This window comes from Heteronotia binoei, chromosome 14, assembly GCF_032191835.1.
Source record: "Heteronotia binoei isolate CCM8104 ecotype False Entrance Well chromosome 14, APGP_CSIRO_Hbin_v1, whole genome shotgun sequence".
NCBI lineage: Eukaryota > Metazoa > Chordata > Lepidosauria > Squamata > Gekkonidae > Heteronotia > Heteronotia binoei.
Window position 1 is genome coordinate 47,529,264 of NC_083236.1, and position 25,047 is coordinate 47,554,310.

Here is a 25,047-nt window from a genome sequence, read left to right on the forward strand (position 1 = left end):
GAACCCCTCCACTTGTGTAGTACACGTGCTAGGCAGGGGGCTTAGTGAACCAGCTTTATGTAATCCACAAAAGCTTTCTGGGCACATCTTGCCTGTCACCAAAACACTTCCCCCTCCCAAGAATTATCACAGTAATTAAAAAGTAGACCACTTTAAAACAGTGTAAAATCACTTCAAGATGGGACTTCCCCCTACACCCCACCCCTTGCCAATTCCCTTAGAGTTTTCCACTATGATCACAGCGAAACTAAGTGGTCTTTTTATGCTTGGTGAGCCTGTAAATATGGAATGTTCTATTCTTAAACACTTTAGTGAAGTACGCAGTGTACAAAGGGAGGTCCTTTTCGACTTCCTCACAGAAGCGAGGGTACGGGGAGGGTTTCAGGTCGGGCTCGTTGTCCCCGGGATCATCCATGGTCTGTAACAGAAATTTAACATCCTTAATTGCTACAGAATCTGAGAAAAAAACCTGAGAACCGCTCACCCTCTTAGCTGAGCTCAAATATTGAAGTAGCTGCAAAAGCACCAATAGCCTGCCATACAAATGAAGTGGACACTAGACTTCTCTTCCAACCTCCCTCCCCCTCCCCTCCCCCCGCTGGCTTTCTGGCTTAATTCAGGAGTTGCCCCATTTTTGGCCTGAGATTGTTCCATGCAGGGGTGGAATTCTAGCAGGAGCTCCTTTGCATATTAGGCCACAGACCCTTGATGTAGCCAATCCCCCAAGAGCTTGAAAAAAAGAGCCCTGTAAGCTCTTGGAGGATTGGCTACATCAGGGGTGTGTGGCCTAATATGCAAAGGAGCTGCTATAATTCCACCCCTGATCCCATGCAAGCCAAACCTTGGTGGGGATGGGGAAGTGACAGAACCAGGATCCTCACTCTGCTTTCTGGTCTGCAAGGTACTGAACTCAGTCCCAGCCATGGAGTGCCCGGTGGCCCCTAAGGACAGGCTAATGCTAGTACTCACGTGGCCGTTTGCTACATCCAGAAGGTCACGCAGCCGGCAGCCCCGATTGTACCTTCTGCTGTAACACATGTAAGACTCCAGAATTACAAAGTCCGTGCCAAAGGATCTGAGGATTGTATAGACCTCTTCGGGTGATCTTTTTGCATACACCTGATAAACCTGTCAAAGACAGAAGAGATAAGCAAAACTAAAACATAGCATTTACTGATCTCTTCCCAGCCCCCCAACGTTTCCTCACTTTAAATGCACTTATTTATTTATACCATTTATTAGCTGCCTTTCTTCCCCACAAAGTTCAAGGTGGCTTACAATCAGGGGCCGTTTCATAGAAAATGAGATGCCGGAGCTCATTAGCATAACTCATTTGCATATGCCACACACTTCTGACATCACCAGAAGGTGTACTAAATTATATCAGCTCAGCATCTACCTTAAAATGCTTTTTGAATTATAATTGTCATCATGAAACATTTTTCCCATCATACTTTTAAAATTATTTTCTCCTATGTGGCCACAGTGGCATGGTGAAGATTTCCATCTGTCTTTTGGTAATTTTCCAATTTCCCATTTTTGGCGGAGGAAAATATTAGAAAGTTTGTCAAATCTTAAGAGTTCAGTAAAATTCTCACAGGGGGTTTGAACAACAGAGCCCATTATTATTTTGGGGGAGGGGGAGGGAAAGAAAGAGCACAATAAAATGTAGAGGTTCCGGAACTCTTCTCCTGTGAGCTCCTGCCCAAAATGAGGCCTGCTTGCAATGAAAAAAAAATGGATAAAATGGGGTACATAAATACAGAAGCCCCAGCCCCAACTTTAAAATCACAGTTCAGGACTGCTTTAACCAAATGTGCTCCTGCCACAAAATGGTCTTCAGCTGCCTTTTAAAGACTGAAAGTGAGGGCTCCAGCTGCACCTCCCTGGGAAGAAGAAAACTGCAGATTTATATCTCGCCCTTCTCTCTGAATCAGAGACTCAAGAGTGGCTTACAATCTCCTTTACCTTCTCCCCCCACAACAGATACCCCTGTGAGGTGGCCGGGGCTGAGAGAGTTCTCCCAGAAGCTGCCCTTTCAAGGACAACCTCTACCAGAGCTATGGCTGACCCAAGGCCATTCCAGCAGGTGCAAGTGGAGGGGTGGAGAATGAAACCCGGTTCTCCCAGATAAGAATCTGCACGCTTCACCACTACACCAAACAGGCTCTCATAATAAGACTGTTCCATAATTGTGGGGCTGCCACTGAAAAGGCCCTCTCTCGTGCACCCACCAAACAAATGTTTTTGATTGATGGGAAGGTCAGGAGGGCCACTCGCTGTGTTCTCAGTTCCCAGGCAGGAGAATATGGAAGATGGTTTCCTAGGTAACTAGAGATATAGGTAGGAACTCCTCAGGAAGCAGCTGTGACTGAGGGGGCACCGCATGTCCTAGGTGTGATCTCTGGCATCTCCAGTCAAAGGAGCTCCGGTGGGAAAGATCTTTTTTCCCCCAGCTAAGGCTCCAGATAGGTGCTACCGGTCACAAAATGTGACAGACTGATGTGATGATTCAGTATAAGAAAGCTCCAGATATTCGTATGAAATCTGTGCAGCAGTTCACCCAAATAATTTGTGCAGCAGCTAACCCAAAAGATGAACATCCCCTGCCCTCAATTATAGCCAGGGCCTTTTCAGCCCTGTCCCAGGCTCGGTGGAACTCTCTGCCTAGTGACATCTGCTCCCTGCGGGACCTAGCTCAGTCCCCCAGGGTGTGTAAAACAGAGATGTTCCATCAGACCTATGGCTGAGGACAGCAACGGCCTCTGTCAGGGCGGCGTGTAGGAGTAGGTCAGGTAGGCAGACAGCTAGGGCGCCACCTGGCCTACAGGAACACTGCTGGGTGCCCCCGCTCCACCGCTTTCAGCTTCCGGGGTCTCCACAGACCCAGGAGGCTAGGAGTGGCAGGGCGGCACGTTGGTGTGTGCTCTCCTTGGAGCCCGATCTCCTTTGCAAGAGAAGCCGGGCTTGGAGGAGAGCACACTCCGCCCCGCCGCTCTCTGTTTCCCAGGTCTGGGCAGCATGTGTGTGCGCTCAGTGGACTCCGCCCCACCTTCACCTTCCTGAGTCTGCTTGGGGTGGGGCCTAGGACCCCAGGAACTCCTGCGCTGGCTCTGTTTACTGTGCCTGGTCTATCTGCCCTATGGAGGAAGTTGAATCTTATGTATGCCATCTACTATTTGGATGTGTACTCATATTATTTGCTATCAATACCTATTATTTATTGTATTTTAACCTGTTATATATGCTTAATGATGTTGTACACTGTTTGAAGCCCTTCAGGGGAGGGCAGTTTATAAATTTAATAAAGAAGAAGAAGACTGCAGATGTATACCCCGCCCTTCTCTCTGAATCAGAGACTCAGAGTGGCTTACAATCTCCTATATCTTCTCCCCCCACAACAGACACCCTGTGAGGTGGGTGGGGCTGAGAGGGCTCTCCCAGAAGCTGCTCTTTCAAGGACAACCTCTGCGAGAGCTAAATAATAATAACAACAATAGCTCTATTTATCCCTGGCCACCAAGAAATTGGAGACAGGCCTCAGAGCTGGCACAATCAGAATCAAGAGAGAAGGAGGAGATCCTAAGCCCCCTTACCTGTTTCGTTCTCTCTCGTAGGTTTTTATCCTCAAAGTGGGGATGATTGGTTAAAACCCTTCCCGTGCACAGCTTGACTCCTGCCAAAAGCTGCATGCTTCCGGCTATCACTGCTTTCGTTGGGGTGTTAGACCTAAAGAAAGGTTCAGAAAGACTTTTACAATGGTATTTGGAAACAGTCACTTTGCTGTAGCCAGGCTCAAAGAAATCCCATAATACTTCCGAAATGATTAGAAAAGGTTGAGGGCTGCAAGTATTTTGCTAAGCTCTCGATGCTCCAGAACCTAAATAACCACCCTAGCATATCTTATATGCTTACCGCTCTCATTTAGGGAATGAAATTCACAAATTTATTTCTTTAGTATTCCAGCAGATTCCTGATTAAAAACAACAACACAGGCCCTGTTCTCTGATCTGTCTGACCAACATCACTATCCTTGGGTTAATTTCATAAGAGAGAATTTCTCAATATATTTTTTTTAAATCATAGAAAGAATAACAACATGGAGATCCTTAATTTAATTTAATTTGGGCTGGGGGAGACTCAGATTAATGACCAGGCATACAACCTGGCCAAGGTTTCAAAGACGTAACTGAGAAACCAGTGGAAGGCTACACAGTTTTATGCTAGCTAACTATCACAGGAGTTTATGGCAGAGCAGTAGCCAAAGTGCTGGAATGAATTGCTCTGGTCTGCTGGAACAATTAGTACTCTCTGGGTGACCCCTGCGGTATTTTGAACTACTACTTAGGGAAACTTTCATCCACGCCCCCGAACTGAGTCCAGTTCCTTGTTATCGTACAAGTACCATACAATGACACTGGAGATGGCAAGTTTTCATTTCATCTAGGATGGTTGCCTTCACTCTGGCCCCACTATGAGTCTCTACAGATGACAGCCTTTTGTGCCTTTGGAGCTTCCTCAGTTGATCCTTCCTGCCTCAACTTCACCTCTGTATCCCCCAACATCACCACTTCTGTATCCCTCAACAGCACCGACAAAGCTCTCATCTGTGGCTTTTTTGGGGGGTGGGGAAGGCTGAGAATGAAGCCACAGGCCAGGGTATCATACAACTAAGATACTCTACAAAATCACACAGAACAGCTGTGTTGGAACTGGGCTGCTTCAGAATGCATGGTGCATGGGCCTCATGAAAAGCTTGCATGTGGGAAGTCAGTCACAGAGCAAGTTTTTTTTTTAACAAGGGTCCAATTCCAGGAGGGACTGGGATTCAAACAGGTTCACATAATGCAATGAGACCCCATCTAGTTATTGCTTAGGTTTTTTTATGCAGATGCCAAGCAGGTTGGAGGGATGTTTCAAGGATAAAACAAAAGACATTGTTCCAAGGAAGCCGGTTTTACGAACACTGCTTTATGCTCAACTGTGTGTACCTGGTTGTGTTATTGCTCCTTATTTAATCCCTCTGCAGAAACAGTTCTGTGAATCTGCCATCGCGTTTCAATGATTAAAACTGGAAAATGTTAAGAGACAACCATAAATGTTTGCCTGAGCTCTGAAGGAGATAACTTTTAGGGAATGAATGGAGGCTTAACACAAGCACTTCTTCTTACAAGGCCAAGCTAATCTCACATGCAGACAGCAGGGATAATATATTTTAACATGCCATTTTAGCTTTTGATGGAAAAAGAAAACCATTGCCGTTTTTCCTCTGGCTTCTAAAAGCTGGCTTCTCTGGAAAAAAACCCACTTTTGCTTCAGTTTAATATTTTATAATTACATTTTCAAATATCCAAAAATGCCACCAAGTGAATTCTTAGGAACTGGTATACGAACTTAATCTTATGGCATGTGTAAAGAAGCTTTCTGTTTGGCAGAGTTGCGACCTGGATTCCAGTTGGCCTCCAGTCTCAACTTCTTCCATCCGAGTTAAAAGAGATTCCACTGCGAGCTGCTTCCGACATTGCAAAACAGGAAAGAAGCCGGTTTCGCTCTCTGGCTCTTCCTGCTTCTCCTGTAATGCATCGATGGAGGATCCTAACTGTGGCCAGAGCGAATGAAGTGGGAGAAACTGAGGTTGCTAGAACTGAACTCTGTTGGGCTTTTTATTGCATTTTTATCTCACCCTTCCGAGAACTTAATATGGCTTAATATGGCTTCCTTTTTATCATCACAACAACCTTCCGTGGTAGCCAGGATGGAAAGAGAGAGAGTCACCAGCTCAAGGTCAGTCGGTGAGCTTTGTTCTGTGGTAAGATGGGAGATCTGGACCCTGATCTTCCCATTCCTAGCCAAACACGCCACCACACGCTGGCTGAAAGCCATACGGTTATTGGCCCCAGAAGAAAAGAGCAAGAGCCCAGTAGCACCTTAAAGACTAACAAAATTTGTGGCAGGAGATGCACTTTCGTGAGTTGCTGCTCTCTCCTAGGTGCTTACTGGAGTCGCTGCTCACTTTACAGTGCTCTTGGACTCTTGATCTTTTCTTGATCTTTCTCTTGATCTTTTCTTGGAGAGCCAGTTTGGTGTAGTGGTTAAGTGTGCAGACTCTTATCTGGGAGAACCGGGTTTGATTCCCCACTCCTCCACTTGCACCTGCTGGGATGGCCTTGGGTCAGCTGTAGCTCTGGCAGAGGTTGTCCTTGAAAGGGCAGCTGCTGCAAGAGCTCTCTCCAGCCCCACCCACCTCACAGGGTGTCTGTTGTGGGGGAGGAAGGTAAAGGAGATTGTGAGCCGCTCTGAGACTCTTCGGAGTGGAGGGCGAGATATAAATCCAATATCTTCATCTACCTCACAGGGTGTCTGTTGTGGGGGAGGAAGGTAAAGGAGATTGTGAGCCGCTCTGAGACTCTTCAGAGTGGAGGGCGGGATATAAATCCAATATCTTCAACTACCTCACAGGGTGTCTGTTGTGGGGGAGGAAGGTAAAGGAGATTGTGAGCCGCTCTGAGACTCTTCGGAGTGGAGGGTAGGATATAAATCCAATATCTTCTATCTTCTTCTTCTTCTTCTACTACAGCTTCAGACAGAGTAACATAGCTACCCAATTTTGGTTATCAGCACCAGCACTTACAGGCGCTGTGGTCTGAATATCGAGGATGCTCTGCTGGCCAAGGCCTGCAAAAGGTTCTTTACCTGGCTGTACGATTCACCAGCTAGCTCTACCTGTCTCAGCCCCCCAACCTGAGACCACTATTCTGAAACTCAGTGAGATCCACAAGTCCAGTTTTGGATGGTTCTGCTGAAAGGAGGGAAAGGGAAGGCGTGGATCAACCGTGCTGCTTCTTTGCCTCGTCTGTGACAGATGAACTGGCTCTGAAGTAGTAACAGGACTGGTAAAGCTGTTATCTCAACGAATGGCCACTAGAGGGGGACAATGCCTTGGCGTGTTCCAGATCCGGTGCACCAGGTGTTCTGAATTCCTCTGCCTGTTGCAACCACGGGAAAAAAAGCTCACCCTCTGTATCTTACACAGCTAATGTGCTTCAAACGACCGAATGACACTTTTCCATTATGGGGAAACGAAGCAATTTTTACAAATGTCTGAACAAATGATGTATAAAATGAAAGGATAATTTGTTTTTATAGGTTTCTGCCAAGCTCCATAACCGGGCTGCCCAACCTGCAAACAATTTATTCTGCAAGAAATGTCACTAAATAATGACAAGGACTTACAGGTCAAACTGATTTACATTATGTAATTTAAATGTCATTCCAAGCGGACCTGATGGCATTTTGAACAAATAATCTCATTTATTTTTTGAAGCTCTAAGCTTCAACAAGTTAATTACTGCTGAACTAATGGGGTAAACTGAGCACTATAATACAAAATGGAGACCTCGGCTTTATCTACACTTTTAAGAATTATAGGATTACTACAAAATAACTCATTTTACAACAGAAAGCTTTAATGGGAATTACATGACTCTTCACAGGACTTTGGGGGGGGGGGAATATGGTGCTTTTCCTTAGACCTTAGGAAGATCCAAAGCACCTGGTTTTGAAGAACTATTAAAACAGAAAGCAAATTATTCACTAGCCAAGTCGGAAAAGATAATTACGAATACTTCTATCCTAACTTTCACCTCTTGCCACTTTAAAAGTTCAGTGCTGCAGACACTGTGCCTGACATGTGCTCAGAAATGCAAAATCCCGAACACTGGGGTGGGGGGGGGAATTTGGAGTGTGAGAATGGGGAGGGGTTGTGGATCAGCTGCACACAATGTGCTTGGCCAGCAGACGGTCCCAGGTTTAATCCTTGGCTTCTCCAGTTAAAAGATCAGGAAGCAGGTGATGTGAAAGACCTCCACCCGGGGCCCTCAGCCCATGTGAGTAGACAATACTGACCTTGATAGACCAGCCGTCTGAGTCAGCATAAGCAGGGCCGACTCACCCACTAGGCAAACTAGGCGGTTGCCTAGGACACCTGGAGGGTGGGGGTGCTGAATTGTCCCCCCCCCCAATGCCCCAGGCAGGGACCTAGTTTGCCTGCCTCCTCGGCCCACTGCTGCCCCTCCTTTCCCTTCCCTTCCTCTCCCCCCACCTGGCATGATCACAGCGCACTGCGCCTGGGCCCTGCCAGCTGTGACGCATGCGCTTCCGAAGGGCGATCTGGAAAAGGCTTGGCTCCCCCTTTGGAAGGGAGGGGGAGCCAAGCCTTCTCCAGCGTGCCGTTTGGAAGTGCGCGCATCGCAGCTGGCAAGGCCCAGTGCACTGTGATCATGGGGGGGGGGTGATGGGAAGGGAAGGGAAAGAGGGGGCGGGCAATGGGGTGCGATAGAGCACAGTGGGGGGTGCAACGGAGGGGGTTTGCGATGGCTTGGGGTGGGGGGGTGTGACAGAGTGCAGCGTGTGGCGGAGGGGATGCCTGCCTGGGGTGCCATGCGCCTTTGGGCCGGCGCTGAGCATAAGGCAGCTTCATGTGACACTTCCCTGATGCCATTTCAATTAGAAAAGTGGTGCAGAACAGGAAGTTCTTACTGTGGCGTTTCGAAGCTAGCACCCCAACGTGAACTGAACTGCCTGGGCTGATCTTGGTAAACCACGTGGACAGCAGACATCAGTACACAAATGTCTGGAAGTTCCTTTGGTGTCCATGGATCCTCATTGAAAAGGTAGTGTACTGAAACCTGTGTGTTGCTTTTCCACCCATTTTTAGCTATGCATCTTGCCCCCCCTTACACAGACATTTGTGAATTATAAGTTCATAGCCTGATGAGTGTGAATGTACAAGCTGCAGACTGAAGCTGAACAAAATCTTTAACAAGGCTCAGGACCATCGGATTGAAGCTGGGTCCACATACACATACACTGGAAGAAGGTGGGAATGAAGGGGTAGAATAGCCTGTACCACTTCAGACTTCCAAGTGGAAGGCCATGTTTTTGAATGCTCTCCTACCTAAAAACTCCCTGCAAGCTGGAAATCAGCACAGCAAGGAGAAAGTTTCTTTCTTAGCTAACTTTTAACATTCAGGGAGGGTTTTTTTTTTAAATGCAGGGGACTATTAAAAATATAACCCTCCACTTGCAGCCTGCGGTAATGTGTGTTTTTTCCACTATATGTGTCTTATTGCCTTTCAGCAATAAGACAACCTAACATACAGTGTGCAAAACTATACATGTAAAGTTATACCTTAAACCCAACAGGAGATACACACTCTCTGACCCAGGAGTGGCCAAACTTGCTTAACGTAACAGCTACATGGAATAAATGTCAGATGTTTGAGAGCCGCAAGATATGAACGCCCTCTGTTTAAAAGCCATGAGCCAGGGAGCAAGGGAGGGAAGGGAGGGGGGGGAGGAAGGAAAATAAATGGGGGGAGGGAGGCAGGGAGAGATGGAAAGAAAGCAACTTTAACTTTAAATGCATTCTCCAAACCACTGCCTGGCTTGGCTTGGAGAAGTGATTTAAAGAGAGAAATGCCTCCTTCAAGCCAGCTGTTGGGGCAGTAGGGGCCTTGAGAGCCACACAATATGTGTGAAAGAGCCACATATGGCTCCTGAGCCACAGTTTGGCCACCCTTGCTCTGATCTGTGTATCAATCACACGTAAGTGGTGGCTTCTTTTCATTTTCCACATGAGCACTACACAACTGGGACAGAGCTTGTGGCATGTGAAGAGAAGGGGATTAAGCCCTCCTCCAGTGCTATTTTCCCAACCAGCAACTATCCTGAGGGGTTGTGCTATTTGGCCTGTTCAGTAAACTTGTGTCTACACTTGTAGGTTGTCCCAAAAGGCTTCAAAGCACACACACACCCCATTTCAGGACAGGAATATGCAGTGTGTGTGTGGGAGGGAGAGACTGAAGCTCCTTCTCCATGAGCATCACAGGTTCCAGGCACGAGGGAACTGAGGAAAACCTTCAACTCGCTTCTCACACGGCACACTCAGCTTACAAAATTACATCTTGATTGAAACTCGCATGGAAACCTTTCTGGAAGTCATAAACCATAAATTATGCGGTAAACCCAGGAGGAGATGAGAAGTTCAGCTGAACTTTTAATAACGGAATGAAAAACGACTGCATCACTTTTGACAACAGGAGTTTACGAGGTGAAAAAAAAAAGAGCATCAGTCCATTTTCAGGTGCAAGGCATAAATTGGCTGTCGACCACTATTAATGCAAAAGTAATTAACTTGTCCTGACGCAAATAAAGTTCTCTCTCCCCCTCAACACAATAAATTCCAAACAACAATCCTCAAAAAAAAAAGTGCCTGTCAGGACTTAGAAAGGAAAAGAGGATAAGCAGCAGTTTAGTATTCTCTGCTCTGAAACTGTGTGAAAAATTACTCTCATTGCAACCAGTCAAATCCAGTTTGTGGCTGAAACCAAAGCCCCATGTATATTTTATGTATAAATCTCTATATAAAACACTGCTTTATTGCACTCTGGAGACCTGAGGCTATTAAACATTTAGAACCTCTTAATACAGAAGTGGTACTAAAGACCCCTGGCTGGTGAACATTCGTCATGAGAAGGTGTCAATACAGGAGCAATGCGGATGAAGAGGACTTTCTTCTGCCCTCAGAATGCTGCTGAAGATTTATGCTACCTATTTACTCATGAATAATTACATTGTCCTGTAACCTTACAACGGAAGGCAATGCAGCAGTATAAAAGCCAAGCATATTCTTACAGATGTGCAACACCCCCTCCATTTAAAAAAAAGCAAGTTTGTGTGCCAGGAATGACCAAAACTGGAGGCCCTCAAGTTGCATCCAGTCTCTGGAACAATGAACTGTGGCCTCAAAACACTTCCTGTGCCAGGTTATTATGTGCCACTTTTGATCGGCCAGACACCCTTTTCGCACAAGGCTAGAGGATTTCAAAGGCCCCTGCATCATTCTTATTTTGGAAAAATAAGAAGAGGCCTATGTGGTGTCCTTCCATTTGGTGCTGAGTGGGGTGGGTTGAAAGGTACCCCGTCCCATGTCACAACCCTGTCTATTCTGATGATCTTTGGAGAGAATGCTCCAAGCGGGTTAAGGGAGTGCGGTCATTTGTCGATGCTCTCTCTGCTCAGCTGTTGAACAGTAAGGATGGGCAATAAAATAAGAGCAGAGAAGCAAGAGAAGGGAGGCGAGGTGTTCCCCCTAAGCAACAAGAAAAGCATCGGCTCCTTTTCTGTGTTGCACTCTGGAGGTATAATTGCCCACTCTGTTTTTGTTTGCACAGGAAGAGTGGAAACACAGCCTGCCTGCCTGCCTACGAAACCAGGCTTGATGCTCCTTCTCTATACGCTGCTACACAGACAATCTGACTGACTATGCAGTCGGGTGACATCAGGCTCACTACATGATCCTTGATTGATTAGGATCATGCAGTGAGGGAGGAGATGAAACGGAGCCAGCATTGAAGCCGAGAAGGGAAACACTGTGGACCAGGGGTGTTGAACTTATGAACTCTGAATCTGACATAAATGAGACGTTGTCATGCTGGGCCGTGTGTGTCGTAAAATGTAATGCCAAGTAGCAGAGATATACATTTTTATAAAGGATACAGATAAACACAATTAAAGGTGTTTTTTTTTAAAAGAACCTAAAATAAAACATGCTTAAAATATTAGCTCTCTTGCATTATTGTGGTTAGTATCAAAGCAAGCTCTTCCTCCCCAGAAGAGGAGCCTCAGCCAATGGGGAAAACAGAGGCTTTTCTCTGTAGCTTCTGTGCAACTGAGAAATCTTGGCAAAGCAAGCTGTGACACAGAAAGAAGCAAGAGAGAGGGATAAGGAAGCAGACTTGCTTGCGGGCCTGACAGGAGCCCTCCAGAGGCCTGATCTGGCCCACGGCCTGCATATTTGACACCCCTTCTGTGGACATGCCTAGACACAAAATAAACCTTATATATCTCCCCCAGCCCATTTCCAGTTTTCATAAATGACAGTACAGCTTTGACCTAGTGCTTACCACCATGTTAATTGCCTGGAGAGGGGCTAGACTCGTTCCAGCCAAGCTGTTTGGGTCCTGATGGCACCTTCAGAAGGGTGGCTGCTCCTCAAGCAGTTCAACTTGGACGGCCTAGCCCTTTATATTGGTGAAATTGGCCATGGTTAGTCTAAATAAAAATAAGCAAATGCCGTAGGGAATGCTTGAATGCAGAGATTCCAAAAGGGACACTAAGAAAGGACCAAAGGCTCTGTGTGTTACCATCTTCTAGACTCCGTCACAATGTAGGTCATAAAGAGAACCTGAGCACACTACCGCTAAGAAACCAGACTTTCTCTAACCAGCATCCAAGTTGAATAAAGCATTTTTAAAAAATATTCTCTTACTTAATCCAGTTCATCAGCTCCACTGTGTCTGGGTCGTAGAATTCTCCCAATTCTAACAGCTCATCCTTCATTCTTGGCCAGAACTAGGAGGAGGAGGAGGCAGAAAGCGGAATGAATAGGTCACATTCTGGGAGAGAGCTCAGTTATGCTCCCCGCCCCCGCTTTTAAACAATGGCAGGAAAACAGTTGGCGTCCCTGAGATCTTAAGTATTATCTTTTTTGTTCATCTTGCACAGGCTACCTGGTGTTTTAGAACACTGCAGACAAAGATCGGTATAGGCTAGTGTGGGTCTAAAGAGAAAATGGGAGACTGCACCCTGATATCTCATATTTACATTAAAGTTAAACAATGCAAAACTTAGAGGTCTAGCATATGTTCTGCTTTACATATTGTAGTCACAAAACAAACTCTGGCAGTCATTAGATGCTGGAAGGAACTTCTCCATGTGAGGGAATGACAGGGAATCAAGAATCTGAGGGCCAGACCAGACATTCAGTGCAAATGCATGGGGTTTTTTTTACCCGCAACAGCAGCATTTTGTAGAAGAAGAGAAAGATCTGCAGCAGAGAAGCAGTGGGAGTAGTGCTTTAACCCTTGTGTACCTGCCGCTGTTGTTTTCCAAATGGCTGGAGCAAACTGCATTTCTCCCTGTTGGGGTCCCAGCCATGCGCTGGCAAGACTCACACATGTGCCTGGAATTCCAAGAGGGAGGAAGTGGCAGAGGGTGCAAAATCAGGAGTGGACTAATGGCACGTGAAGAAAGGACTTAATAGCTCCCCATCCCTTCCACTTCTCCACTCTAATACACTTCTTCCAAAGCTCCTGTCTCTTCCCCCTTCCCCTCCGAGGCAGTGGCACAACTGGAAGTTTTAGTGCCATCTAATTGCATTTTTTATTGTTTTAACTATGAATTTAATGTATGAGTGTTGGTTTTATTGACATACATCACCCTGAGCCCTGTTCCACAGGGAAAGGCGGTCTAGAAACTTAATACATGAATCTTACCCCCTACACGTGCTAGTAAATCAATCATATCCAGAGCTTTCCAACAAGTGCCCCCAAAATGAGTGCTCTCTGCACTGCTCCTTGTCCTTTCTGCTTTATTGGTAGCCAATGCAGAGAGCGCTAGCTGCTTCCTCCATGCAGAGCTGCCCGAGGTGTTCGGATGAAGGCTACAGCCAACTCGCATTTTTATATGCAAACAGGAAGCACCGGCTATATGGCCTCAGTACAGGCAACTGACACTGGCAAGGCCAAAGCCGTCTTGTAGATTTCATGGCCTATTAGAGAGCTGTACCAAAGCAGGTTAGTGAACCAGCCCCAGCTATAGCTGAGCAAATAAATCTTTCACACAAAGATGTATCTGGACTTGCAGTAACCACATGCCTCCAAAGGAGCTTTCATTAGCTCATTCAGGATTTAGGTTATAATCCCAAATACACTGCTGGCTTTGGGGAGGGTAACAAATACATATTTAGCTTCATAAAACGTTAAACACGGCAGACGGTGCAAAATAATTCCTGACGGTTAGATGCAAAGGATGGCTAGGGAAAAGTTTAGGGTGGAACTGGATGTGGGGAAAACAAGAAGAGGAGATTGGATCTATACCCTACCCCTCACTAGGAGTCTCAGAATGGCTCATAATCTCCTTTCCCTTCCCCTCTCCACAACAGACACGCTGTGAGGTAGGTGGGGCTGAGAGAGCTTTCCCAGAAGCTGCCCTTTCAAGGACAACTCCTATGAGAGCTATGGCTGTCCCAAGGCCATTCCAGCAGCTGCAAGTGGAGGAGTGGGGAATCAAACCTGGTTCTCCCAGATAAAAGTCCACGCACTTAACCACTACATCAAAAGGGCTGCAGGGCCCTTGCACAGAACTGACTTTCCATTCCTTGAATGGCCATCTGGATCTCTCCCTGTATACAAAAGCAGGTAGTGTAGAGGAGTCCCATTACTTCAGTGTGCACCGTTTTTTTTTTTTTTTTGCACTTTTGTGTGCATGTGTGCCCATGCCCGGAAGTCACAACAACCTCTGGTGACTCCTACTGGGGCACAGAGGACATTCAGAGAAGTGGCTTTGTGACCCTGGTATTTTCCGGAGGTCTCCCATCCAAATACTTGCCAGGGTCGGCCCTGTCTAGCTTCCGAGATCTGACAAGATCAGGCTTACCTGGGCCATCCCCATCAGGGCCCTTCAGTATGCGCTGCTAAAGAGCTAGATTTGATTCCAGTAGTAACTTAGATGCCACCAAGCTTCTAAGGTATACGGTTTCGAGAGTCAAAGCTCCCTTTGTCAGGTATTCGACAAACAGGGCTTTGACTCTTGAAAGCTCATACCCCCCAAAACCTTCTTGGTCTCCAAAGTGCTACTGCCCAGCCTCGCTTGATCTTAGAAGAAGAAGATGATATTGGATTTATATCCCACCCTCCACTTCGAATCTCAGAATGACTCACAATATCTCTTATCTTCCTCCCCCACAACAAACACCTTGTGAGGTAGGTGGGGCTGACAGAACTCTCACAGCAGCTGCCCTTTCAAGGACAACCTCTGCCAGAGTTTTGGCTGACCCAAGGCCATTCCAGCAGGTGCAAGTGGAGGAGTGGGGAATGAAACCTGGTTCTCCCAGATAAGAGTGCGCACACTTAACCACTACACCAAACTGGCTCCCCCAAAAAGACAGCTAAGCATGGCCAGCTCCAGTTAGTATTTGGATGGGAGACCACCAAGGAAATCCAGGATCGTGATGCAGGGGAGACAACAGCGAATCACCTCTGAACATAACATGCTTTGAAAACCCTGCAGGGTCACTATCAGTCGGATACGACTTGATGGCGCTTCCCACCACCAAGGTGCTACTGGACTCACATCTAGGTCTCCTACCACAGACTGACATGGCTACCCTCCTGAAATATCTCCATTGCTAAACAGGCGACCGAGTCTATTTGCTTTGGGGGAAGGGGTAAGAGGAGCAGTTGAATGGAGGAATGAACTTTTTGCGATCTCCCTCCCAACCCCCAAGATCATGGTCACCACAACTGGCCTCACCAGCCATCACGTTCAAGTGAGAAGACTGGGAGGGCAGATGTCACAGATGCTGGCTAGTGTGCAGCTGCCACTGCACTGCAAGATCTCTGCCCCTGACTGTTGTTTTTAATATTTATACACAATTTGCCCATTGTTCCCTTATGAGCAAAAGCTAGAAGGAAACACAACAAGCAGCATTTCTAAAAACACCGCGCAATAAAGCACTGAACAGACCTCGTTTCTGCTCTCAGGCTGGGTCATTAGTGAGGCTGAGAGAAGAATGTTATGTGAGATGAATGTTTAAAATGAGGAAATATTTAACTGCGAGAACCACAGATGTGAGGCATTAGTAACATGACATTAGAGACATGAATATGTAACTAAGACGTTAGTTAAGAGATATAGTGATGGGAATATTATTTCAGGTGGGCAGCCATGTTGGTCTGCAGTAGAAGGGTAAGATTCCAGGCAAGCTGCACCTTAAAGACCAACAAGATTTCCTGGATAGAAGCTTTTGATAGAATGTTATTGCCCATTTGCAAAACACAGTAGCTTCATTTATGACGCAGGCAAGCAGTCCGTGATTTGGGATTTCATGTTTACACTAAAGTAAAGTTTAAAAATGCAAAAGTCAGAGGTCCAGCACAAAGGGATGCATGTGTTTTTCCTTTTTAGGAAGTAAGTGTCTGCTCATAGGAATATGCAGTAAAAATGCTTCCCTAGACACAAAGGACTTACATCTTCTACTCAGAGTGTTCAAGGTTGATAGGGAATGAAAACATTTTTAAAGCTTCTTGCCAGTTTACACTGCCATTGTTACAATTTTATTATAAAATTTACAGACTGCCTTTCTCACTTGGACTCAAGAGACAATAGAGTTGAGAACCAGTTTGGTATGATAGTTAAGTGCGTGGACTCTTATCTGGGAGAACCGGGTTTGATTCCCCACTCCTCCACCTGCAGCTGTTGGAATGGCCTTGGGTCAGCCATAGCTCTCTTAGGAGTTGTCCTTGAAAGGGCAGCTTCTGGGAGAGCTCTCTCAGCCCCACCTACCTCACAGGGCGTCTGTTGTGGGGGAGGAAGGTAAAGGAGATTGTAAGCTGCTCTGAGAGTGAGATTCAGAGTGGAGGGCGGGGTATAAATCCAATATCATCATCATCATCTTCTTGACAAGATGGGATAGTCAATAAACAATGCAATAGGAGTGAAGGTTGTTGAACAAATCAAAAGTCTAAAAACATAACTGACGTAAAGCGCAAGTATTATCATGACATGTTACATTATGCTGTAACTTCTTGAGGTTGGACTTTCTGGGGAACTTTTAAGGTGTTATTTGGGAACTTTGCTGTTTGTGTTCTGTTTTGTAATGGCCAATGGCTATACAAAACAAATCTCTGACTGACTGACATTACATTATGCATAAATTCCTTTGTAGGATCCAGTAGCATAGGACACAGTCCCAAATAATTCATCATTCGGTACAATGTGACTCTATTGCCTGTGCAGCAAAGCCTTCTTGAATAATTCAGTTTTGCATAGTTTGCAGAAAGCCAGGAGAGTGGGAACCTTCTTGACCGCTCCAGGCAGGCCGCTCCATAAGATGTGGATCACAACAGAGAAGGCAGTTGTCCATTTTGCCCATTTGCAGGTTGTGCGAGTTTTCTAATATAGGAGTAGCTGGATCAGTGTCCTTAAATGTCAACTGAAAAATGTCAGAAAGCCACTGTGAAGTTTGGTGAACCAAAAAGATGAACCAAACATCTAATCTTAGTGTTATGTCACATTGAGACATTTCTCTGTGTGTTCATGCATATGGATGCATACTTTGCTGAGTGGACATATGCAATTGCCTAACAGAAGAAGAGACTATATTTATACCCCACCCTTCACTATCTGAAGGAATCTCAGAGCAGTTTGCAATCTCCTTTCCCTTCCCCTCCCCACAACAGACACCCTGTGAGGCAGGTGGGGCAGACAGAGCTCTCCCAAAACTGCTCTTGAACAGAACAGCTCTGAGAGAACTGTGACTGACTCAAGGTCACATCAGCAGGTGCATGTGGAAGAGTGGGGAATCAAACCCGGTTTTCCCAGATAACAGCCTGCACGCTTAACCGCTATACCGAACTGGCTCTGAGTCAGCTCCTGGTCCATTGAGGCCAGTCTTGACTGCTCTCAATGGCAGCACCTCTTCAGGGTCATGGAAACAGGCTTTGAACGTTCTATACCATCTGAGCCTTTAAACACTAATCCTATTGCGTTGTTTACCGAATGTCCCATCCAGTGATTGGACGGACACACTTTGCATAATCTGCCTTGAGTCCAAATGAGAAAGGGGGACTATAAATAGTGTAAGTAAAATCAATAAGTGGAGATTCAACCTGGGACCTTCTGCATGCCAGCAAATGCTCTGCCACTGAGCCACAGCCCAACCACGTGAACAAAAACTTGCTTACTACTGATTTGCCTTAACCCTCTCAACCCCGACCCCTCCAAATGACTGAAACCCCATTTACAAAACTGCATATAGAAATGAAGTACTGAATATTGGCCCTTGGTTGTTTGGAAGTTTTTGTTTCTCTTTAAACCCACATCATGTTTTTATTGACGGGGGGGGAGGGGGGGACCCTAAGAAAAATCCCTACCTTGTACCAAAGATATAGTAATATGAGCACAGGTGTTAAGTACCTCATCACAGACACCTAAGCAGAAAAGAAAAAAAAATAGTTACTGAAACATAAAAACCATTTTGAACAAATTAGGGATGAACTGATTCTGAAAACAGTAACGGGGATCTGCTTCACAAATCACATTTTGAGGTCAGAGAGTAATTTTACTTGGCATCAATAATTGCCTTCTTTGAAAACTCATTCTATTAAGAATGTTTCACAAAGGATTCATGCATTAATCTAGCTTTGGTGAACTGCAAAATATGCTATTGTGCTATGTAAGTGAAAAATTACTGACTCCTATCATTTTTCATGGAACACATAATTCTGTCTGTCTTTCATAGCTTCTGCAACATCACCATCTAGTGGAGTTAAATGGCATTCCTTTAAAAAACAGAAACTTTTGAGTTAGGATTGCGGTAGTGATGCTTAAATTATTACACTAAACATGAATTCAGCCCTGTCGTTCTCATGAACAGTTTTTCCACCAGCGCTTTACGTGTCTGCTTTTTAAGTGTGTGTTCATTCATTTAAAGTATTAATATTCATAAATGGATGAAAACTGAACAGCGCTAACCCTTTGTGGTGTGTAAAGGCGAACACATTTCAGGATCAGTCCCCACATGTCACTGTTGCACAAACCAGAGGCTGCAAACACACATAGATGGGAAGTCCAAATGTACTTCATCCTGCAATATTAAAATAGATGTTTCAGTGCAAAGTCCAGAGGTAAGTTTAAGAATATTTGTCAATACAAATGGGAAACCGCCCCCCCCCCAAAAAAAACCAACCCTTTCTTTTATTCCCAGGATATTCAATTATTTTGAAACAGCTGTATAAAAATGCCTTGGGCAGGAATCAAACATGGCAGCCTGTTTTGGAAGAACTGGAAGTGAAATCTGCCTACCTTCATTCTAGTTTTGGGTGCAGGAACTGTTGGATACTGATCATTCAATAAGAATACACTTAAGTTCTAAATAGCTTGTCTTCTGCTATATGAACCTGCCATGTGAGACCACCATTTGAGGCAATTTTCTGGACAGACACTGCCCATTCTTAGGAGGTTAGGCTACATATTTCCACAAGAGTCTGCTTGTCAATTAAGGTCTTCATAGGGGGGGGCGGGGCGTCCTTCTCCAGATGAATCTGCCTTCGGAGGCTGGGCAGATAGCTACCACACAGGTCCTTTCCTATGGGGGCACCCTGACTAAGGAGCTCCATCCTCATGTAGATTTGCCTGGTGCCTATGTTAGTATCTATCTGGTGATGAGTAAAGTCCATCCAGAGCTTGTAATGACACAATTATTTTATAACTAGCTTTACTGTAATTTTTATACATTGGATGCTGTGTTGCTCTGTTTTTCAAGGAGAGGTGTAAGGTACCCATTTCCTGAAAAATCTATGAATCAAACAAATAAATAGACAGCTTTCCACCAGGAAACAGGGCCTATATTTTGGTGGTGCTCCACGTTGTGAAATACCCTCCCCATAAGCATTCATTTGATGCCTATTCTCCCATCCTTTAGGTGTCATGACTGATTTTTGCAAGCACTCAGTGGATTATTTCTTTTTTCTTATTGTTCCATTATTGCTACTGTTTCTCTAACATTGGGGAGTGTGTTTATTGGGCATATTAAGATTGTTTTTATTTGAAGTAAATTGTTAATGGTTTCATTTTCATTTTGTAAGCTGTCTTGGAGGCTTGACAGCGGGAAGTGTGGCACAATCCCCACCCCCAGCAAATAAATAAATGGGTAATAGAATGCATTATAGTCTTGTTTTATATTTGACAATGAATGTTCTGAATTTTGCATGAGATATGTCAATCCAACAGTACCTCATTGTGCTTAAAGCCAGGCACCCAAACAGAATGGTGTGAACTAAATTATAAGCAGCACTAGGTTTCAGCAACACTGTACACTTCTGTAGTTTATCCATGGATTTGTTGTGAGCAGAAACACTGAATAAAGAGAAAAAAAGAGAGAGGGGGAGACTAGTGCTACGTTATACTCAGCAGTAAGTTATTTTAAAATAGGACATTTGTATGCAGTTCATAGTAACCTCCTGGTTCCAGGGAAAATAAAGCATTCTAAGGCGGTACTAATAGATTTTTCATTCTTGCCTAGTGCTTTAAATATTCCCCCATGCAAGATTTTCCCTGCTCAAGCTGGACTGGCAAGGGTTGATACAAGAGCCAAATAAATATAAAAAATGCACCATTTTATTTGCAAACCATAATGCTACAAATGATGATGGATAAGTGTAATCATTACAGTTATTTTCAGTTAGGAGGAATATGTCCCAGGTCTAGACAAAACTCAAGACTCAACCATCCTAAGGAAGTAGCGCATGTTTTAATCAAGCTGACAAGTTCTTCCATGCAAAAGCCGGTTCTTTACAGGACTCTTTGCCCAATCCCCTGATCCATTTGCCCAACCACATTACTGGAGGATCAGGTGAGTTTTCCTCTGTCCAGGCAGTATCACATTTGTGACAAACAAGCCCCATGAATCATAAATGCATTGCCACAAGAACAAGCAGCAATTTCACATACCAAGAAACAGGGCCTATATTGTGGTGGTGCCCCAAGTTGTGAAATACCCTCCCCATAAACATTCATTTGATGCCTATTCTCCCATCCTTTAGGTGCCATGAATCAAACAAATAAATAGACAACTGTCAACCAGGAAACAGGGTCTATATTGTGGTGGTTTTTAAACAGAGACTAGATGGCCATCTGATAGCAATGCTGATCCTGTGAACTTAGGGGGTTTTTTTTTGTGAATTTCCTGCATTGTGCAGGGGGTTGGACTAGATGATCCTGGGGGTCCCTTCCAACTCTATGATTCTGTAAAACTTCCAAAGTTAGACTAAATATTAGTGAGCAAAATCACATTTATTTAAGCAGATTTCTATTCTGCCCTACCCTGCAAACAGGCTCAGGGTGAATTACAAGAAGAAGAAGAAGAAGAAGAAGAAGAAGAAGAAGAAGAAGAAGAAGAAGAAGAAGAAGAAGAAGAAGAAGAAGAAGAAGAAGAAGAAGAAGAAGAAGAAGAAGAAGAAGAAGAAGAAGAAGAAGAAGAAGAAGAAGAAGAAGAAGAAGAAGAAGAAGAAGACTGCAGATTTATACTCCGCCCTTCTCTTTGAATCAGAGACTCAGAGTGGCTTAGAATCTCCTATATCTTCTCCCCCCCCACAACAGACACTCTGTGAGGTGGATGGGGCTGAGAGGGCTCTCACAGCAGCTGCCCTTTCAAGGACAACTCCTGCGATAGCTATGGCTAACCCAAGGTCATTCCAGCAGGTGCAAGTGGAGGAGTAGGAAATCAAACCTGGTTCTCCCAGATAACAGTCCACACTCTTAATCATTACACCAAACTGGTGTAAAATACAGTCAAAACAATAATTAAACCTATTAAACAATTAAAACCATCTAACTGCAAAGCAGGGAATGGAATTAATTAAAATTAATATAAATTTCAATGCTAAAACCAGTGAGTCGGCAAGATGTCATCAAACTCCAGTTGGGCCATCTAAAGGTAGAATGTTTCAGCAAGGGAGGTTGATCTAATTTGGATGCACACTGCCTCATTCAAAGGCTTGGCGGAACAGCTCTGTTTTGCAGGCCTTGCAGAATGGTAGCAAGTCTGGCAGGGCCCTGATCTCTAGCAGGAGCATGTTCCATCAGGCTGGGGCCAGGGAAGAAAAAGCCCTGCATCATGTGCTAGAAATAGATGCTTTAATTTGCCACAGATAAGCATGAATCATGCCAGGGTATGTGGGCGGGGGGGTTGAGGGGAAGCAACTGTCTACAAGCTTGGGGGTGGCGGGCTTTGGCAAAAAGCAGCTTCCAAAGTCCACAGTGCTGTCTGAAATAGCTTAGACACTTTTTGATCCATGGACCCAGACATGCCAGATGGGGAAACTGAAGAGGCAACCCCCCCTCCCCCAAACCCATGTTCTTATCTCTGATGCTTTTCCTGCACCTAATAACTCTGCCACCATGCAAATCAACAATTGCCCCTACATCTGCCTTCTCCATTGCGGTCTCCACTTTGAGAACCGCCTGCTTGAGGAGGTTGGAAAGACTGCCACGCAGGCTTTCTGCAAACTGTGCAAAAGTGAATTATTCAAGAGGGCTTTTTTGCACAGGCAACAGAGTTGCACTGTACTAAATGATTCACAAAAGTTATTTGGAAAAAAATTGTTAGGGACTGTGGTCCCTATACTGTGTATAGCTTACTGAAACTAGGATCTTACTGTAGAATTCTGCATTATCTACAGTGCAATCCTAAGAAGCCCTTCCTGGGAGTAAGACCTGCTGAATAAATCTGTGTAGGATTCTGAGTTGACCTGCTTAGGTTGGCAGCATTAATGTGTCATGTTAATACTTATGCTTTGCTTCAGTTCTGTTTTTTGACTTCTGGTTAGTTCTAGGACCTTCATCCTATTGCATTGTTTTACTGAATCACTATTCCATCAATTGTGTTAACTCAGTCTGTGTAATGTGCCTTCATTCCAAGCGAGTGTAATCTGCCTTCATTCCAAGGTGGACTATGAATAATGTAAATAAATAAGTAAATAATGCCCAAACCTGACACCAAGTTAAACAGAGCCAGTCTGGATAGACTGTGATGTCTAGTTGCATTTATTTACTGAATCCCAAAGCCCTGTTTCTCCCTAATCACCCGTCAACAATCAAGATATTCACACTTTCAATGTGTGCACATACATTTGATTTAGTGCAAATGTAAGACAAAATAATAACAAATAATACAAAGGAACAGTAAGGTATCTGTACACCCCCAACTCATGCACTATGAAATTTCTACATAGAACACAGCCTTAATATAGTCCGTAGCTAAGTCCTGTAGGGTGGAGTCCTTAGTAGTTCTGCTTGTGGTGTTGTCATGGAGAGAATAAGGAACCGTATTATTTATTATTTTGTCTTATATTTGCACTAAATCAAATGCATGTACACACATTGAAAGTGTGAATATCTTTATTGCTGACTGGTGATTTTTGTATTTTTTCCATTTGTACATCTGTACCAGTTTCTTATATTCTGTTTCTCCCTAAGGCTGTGAACCTCAGACTGGGGGTGGGGGGGGGGGGAGTTACCAGTGCAGAATGCAGGTAGAGATTCCCATGAAGCATCAAGGAAAAGCCTAGCCATCTTCTTAGCATTTTAGTTTTCTATCTACAGGAGCGGGATTTGGTGGGTGGTGGGTTTTAAATGGAGGGGAGTTTAATCAAATTATCTCCCATATCTAGGCAGGGTGTACAGTCCTTTTACTCAGAGAGACCTAAGCTTTAGGGATTTCAGAAAAATCTGTAGTCCAGAGCTATTCTACTGAATTCACTGATATCATTAAGGTTTGAACAGGGCCAGTGCATGGGTGTAGGCCACGAGGCACCCCCTCTACCCACACCCTGCTGCCATCCTTTGCCAAGGTCTCCTGAGGCTCGGCAGGCCGGGGCAAAGTGGGCAGGGGCAGCGAGCATGCTGCAAGCCCGCTGCTGCCCTGCCAGACTTTGCCAGGGTCTCCCGAGGCTCAGGAGGCCACAACAAAGTGGGGGGGGGGGGCAGCGAGCATGCTGTAAGCACGCTTGCTGCCCTGCCAGACTTTGCCGGGGTCTCCCGAGGCTCGGGAGGCTGAGGCAAAGTAGGGGGCGGGGCAGCGAGCATGCTGGAAGCACGCCTGCTGCCCTGCCAGACTTTGCTGGGGTCTCCTGAGGCTTGGGAGGCCTCGGCAAAGTCGGGGTGGGAGTGGCGGGGTGATAGTGACATCATTACCCTTAGCAGCTTTACTTCTACATCACAAACATCTATGCCAGCCAGTTATCTGAAATGCTGCAGTAACAATCTTGGGATGTGACAAGACATCAGCTAGTGGTGTCGTACTCATATCCTTCCATCCTAAACGCTTATTTGCTTTCAAAGCAGATCCTAGAATTCAATTACCAGGGGTAAGCGCACAACCTTGATATACTGGATTTGGAAGACGGATTTCAATACTTTTACAACCCAGCTTTACTTCTATATCACAAACATCTATGTCAGCCAGCTATCTGAAATGCTGCAGTAACAATCTTGGGATGTGACATGACATCAGCTAGTGGTGTCGTACTCATATCCTTCCATCCTAAATGCTTATTTGCTTTCAAAGCAGATTCTAGAATTCAATTACCAGGGGTACTTTTCATACTAAGTGCACAACCTTGATATACTGGATTTGGAAGACGGATTTCAATACTTTTACAACCCAAGTTTCAGATATGTAACACCTTCCTGATGACAATGACAGAGAGCCATTGCTCTTTTGAGTCTTAGTAAACAGGAAGGAAAAGACCTTGGTAAAATCCTAGAGGTTTTAAAATGCACATACCGGAGATTTTGAAAAGCAACAGCAGCAGCTGCCATAGCCATGGCAAAAAGCACAAACAAGTAGGCATAAAGGACTAAACTGTCCGAAAGTCTTGTGAAAGTATCAAAAGGCAATAGACCAAAAGATTCTTCACACAGGTACAGGTTAGCGTCAAAATCTCTAAAAGAAAAAAAAAGAAAGGGTAAAGTTATGAAGGTAATACAAAAAGGTTTAAAAGGCCGAACATAAAACTGTTCACAAAAGGTTCCCCACAGGATTTTGGGATCTGCCCTGGTCCATCTTCACTGGGTTTCCTAGAGCATGGTCTTCTGCACTGTGGCCTCAGAGCCCTGGAATGCTCTTTTTTCGAGAGAGCATTTTTGGATTTTTATTAGTTTCTAAATACTTTTAATAAATATTACATACACTGAAGTGTGAGATCATTCTTAATTAACAGGCATAAGCTACTGCTGCCTTGCACTGAGAAACAATAGAAAAATAATTTTACTTTTAAATAATAGCTGACATCATACCTTGTTGCTCCAAATCCAAACTTTGCTTTTAGGAATTTGAATATATGCTCATCTGATTCAAGATTAAGAATTTTCTGTGAAGTGATGAAATAAAAGGTATAATTTTTTCTTAGTTATCAAAATGAA

General features: G+C 44.8%; 1 protein-coding gene across 1 annotated transcript in view; it reads right to left on the minus strand.

Annotated features, from left to right (window-relative positions):
- Positions 1 to 205: 205 nt before the first annotated feature.
- DPY19L3 (dpy-19 like C-mannosyltransferase 3) overlaps positions 206 to 25,047 on the minus strand; it is a 59,438-nt gene continuing 34,596 nt past the window's right edge. Inside the window, exons 11-19 of the mRNA XM_060254390.1 lie at positions 24,922 to 24,995; positions 24,410 to 24,568; positions 19,858 to 19,980; positions 18,598 to 18,709; positions 17,997 to 18,053; positions 12,332 to 12,414; positions 3,597 to 3,729; positions 970 to 1,128; positions 206 to 418 (exon numbers count right to left, since the gene is read on the minus strand). Coding sequence (XP_060110373.1) covers positions 248 to 418; positions 970 to 1,128; positions 3,597 to 3,729; positions 12,332 to 12,414; positions 17,997 to 18,053; positions 18,598 to 18,709; positions 19,858 to 19,980; positions 24,410 to 24,568; positions 24,922 to 24,995 — 1,071 coding nt within the window. The 3' untranslated portion in view covers positions 206 to 247. The remainder of the gene's footprint in view (positions 419 to 969; positions 1,129 to 3,596; positions 3,730 to 12,331; positions 12,415 to 17,996; positions 18,054 to 18,597; positions 18,710 to 19,857; positions 19,981 to 24,409; positions 24,569 to 24,921; positions 24,996 to 25,047) is intronic.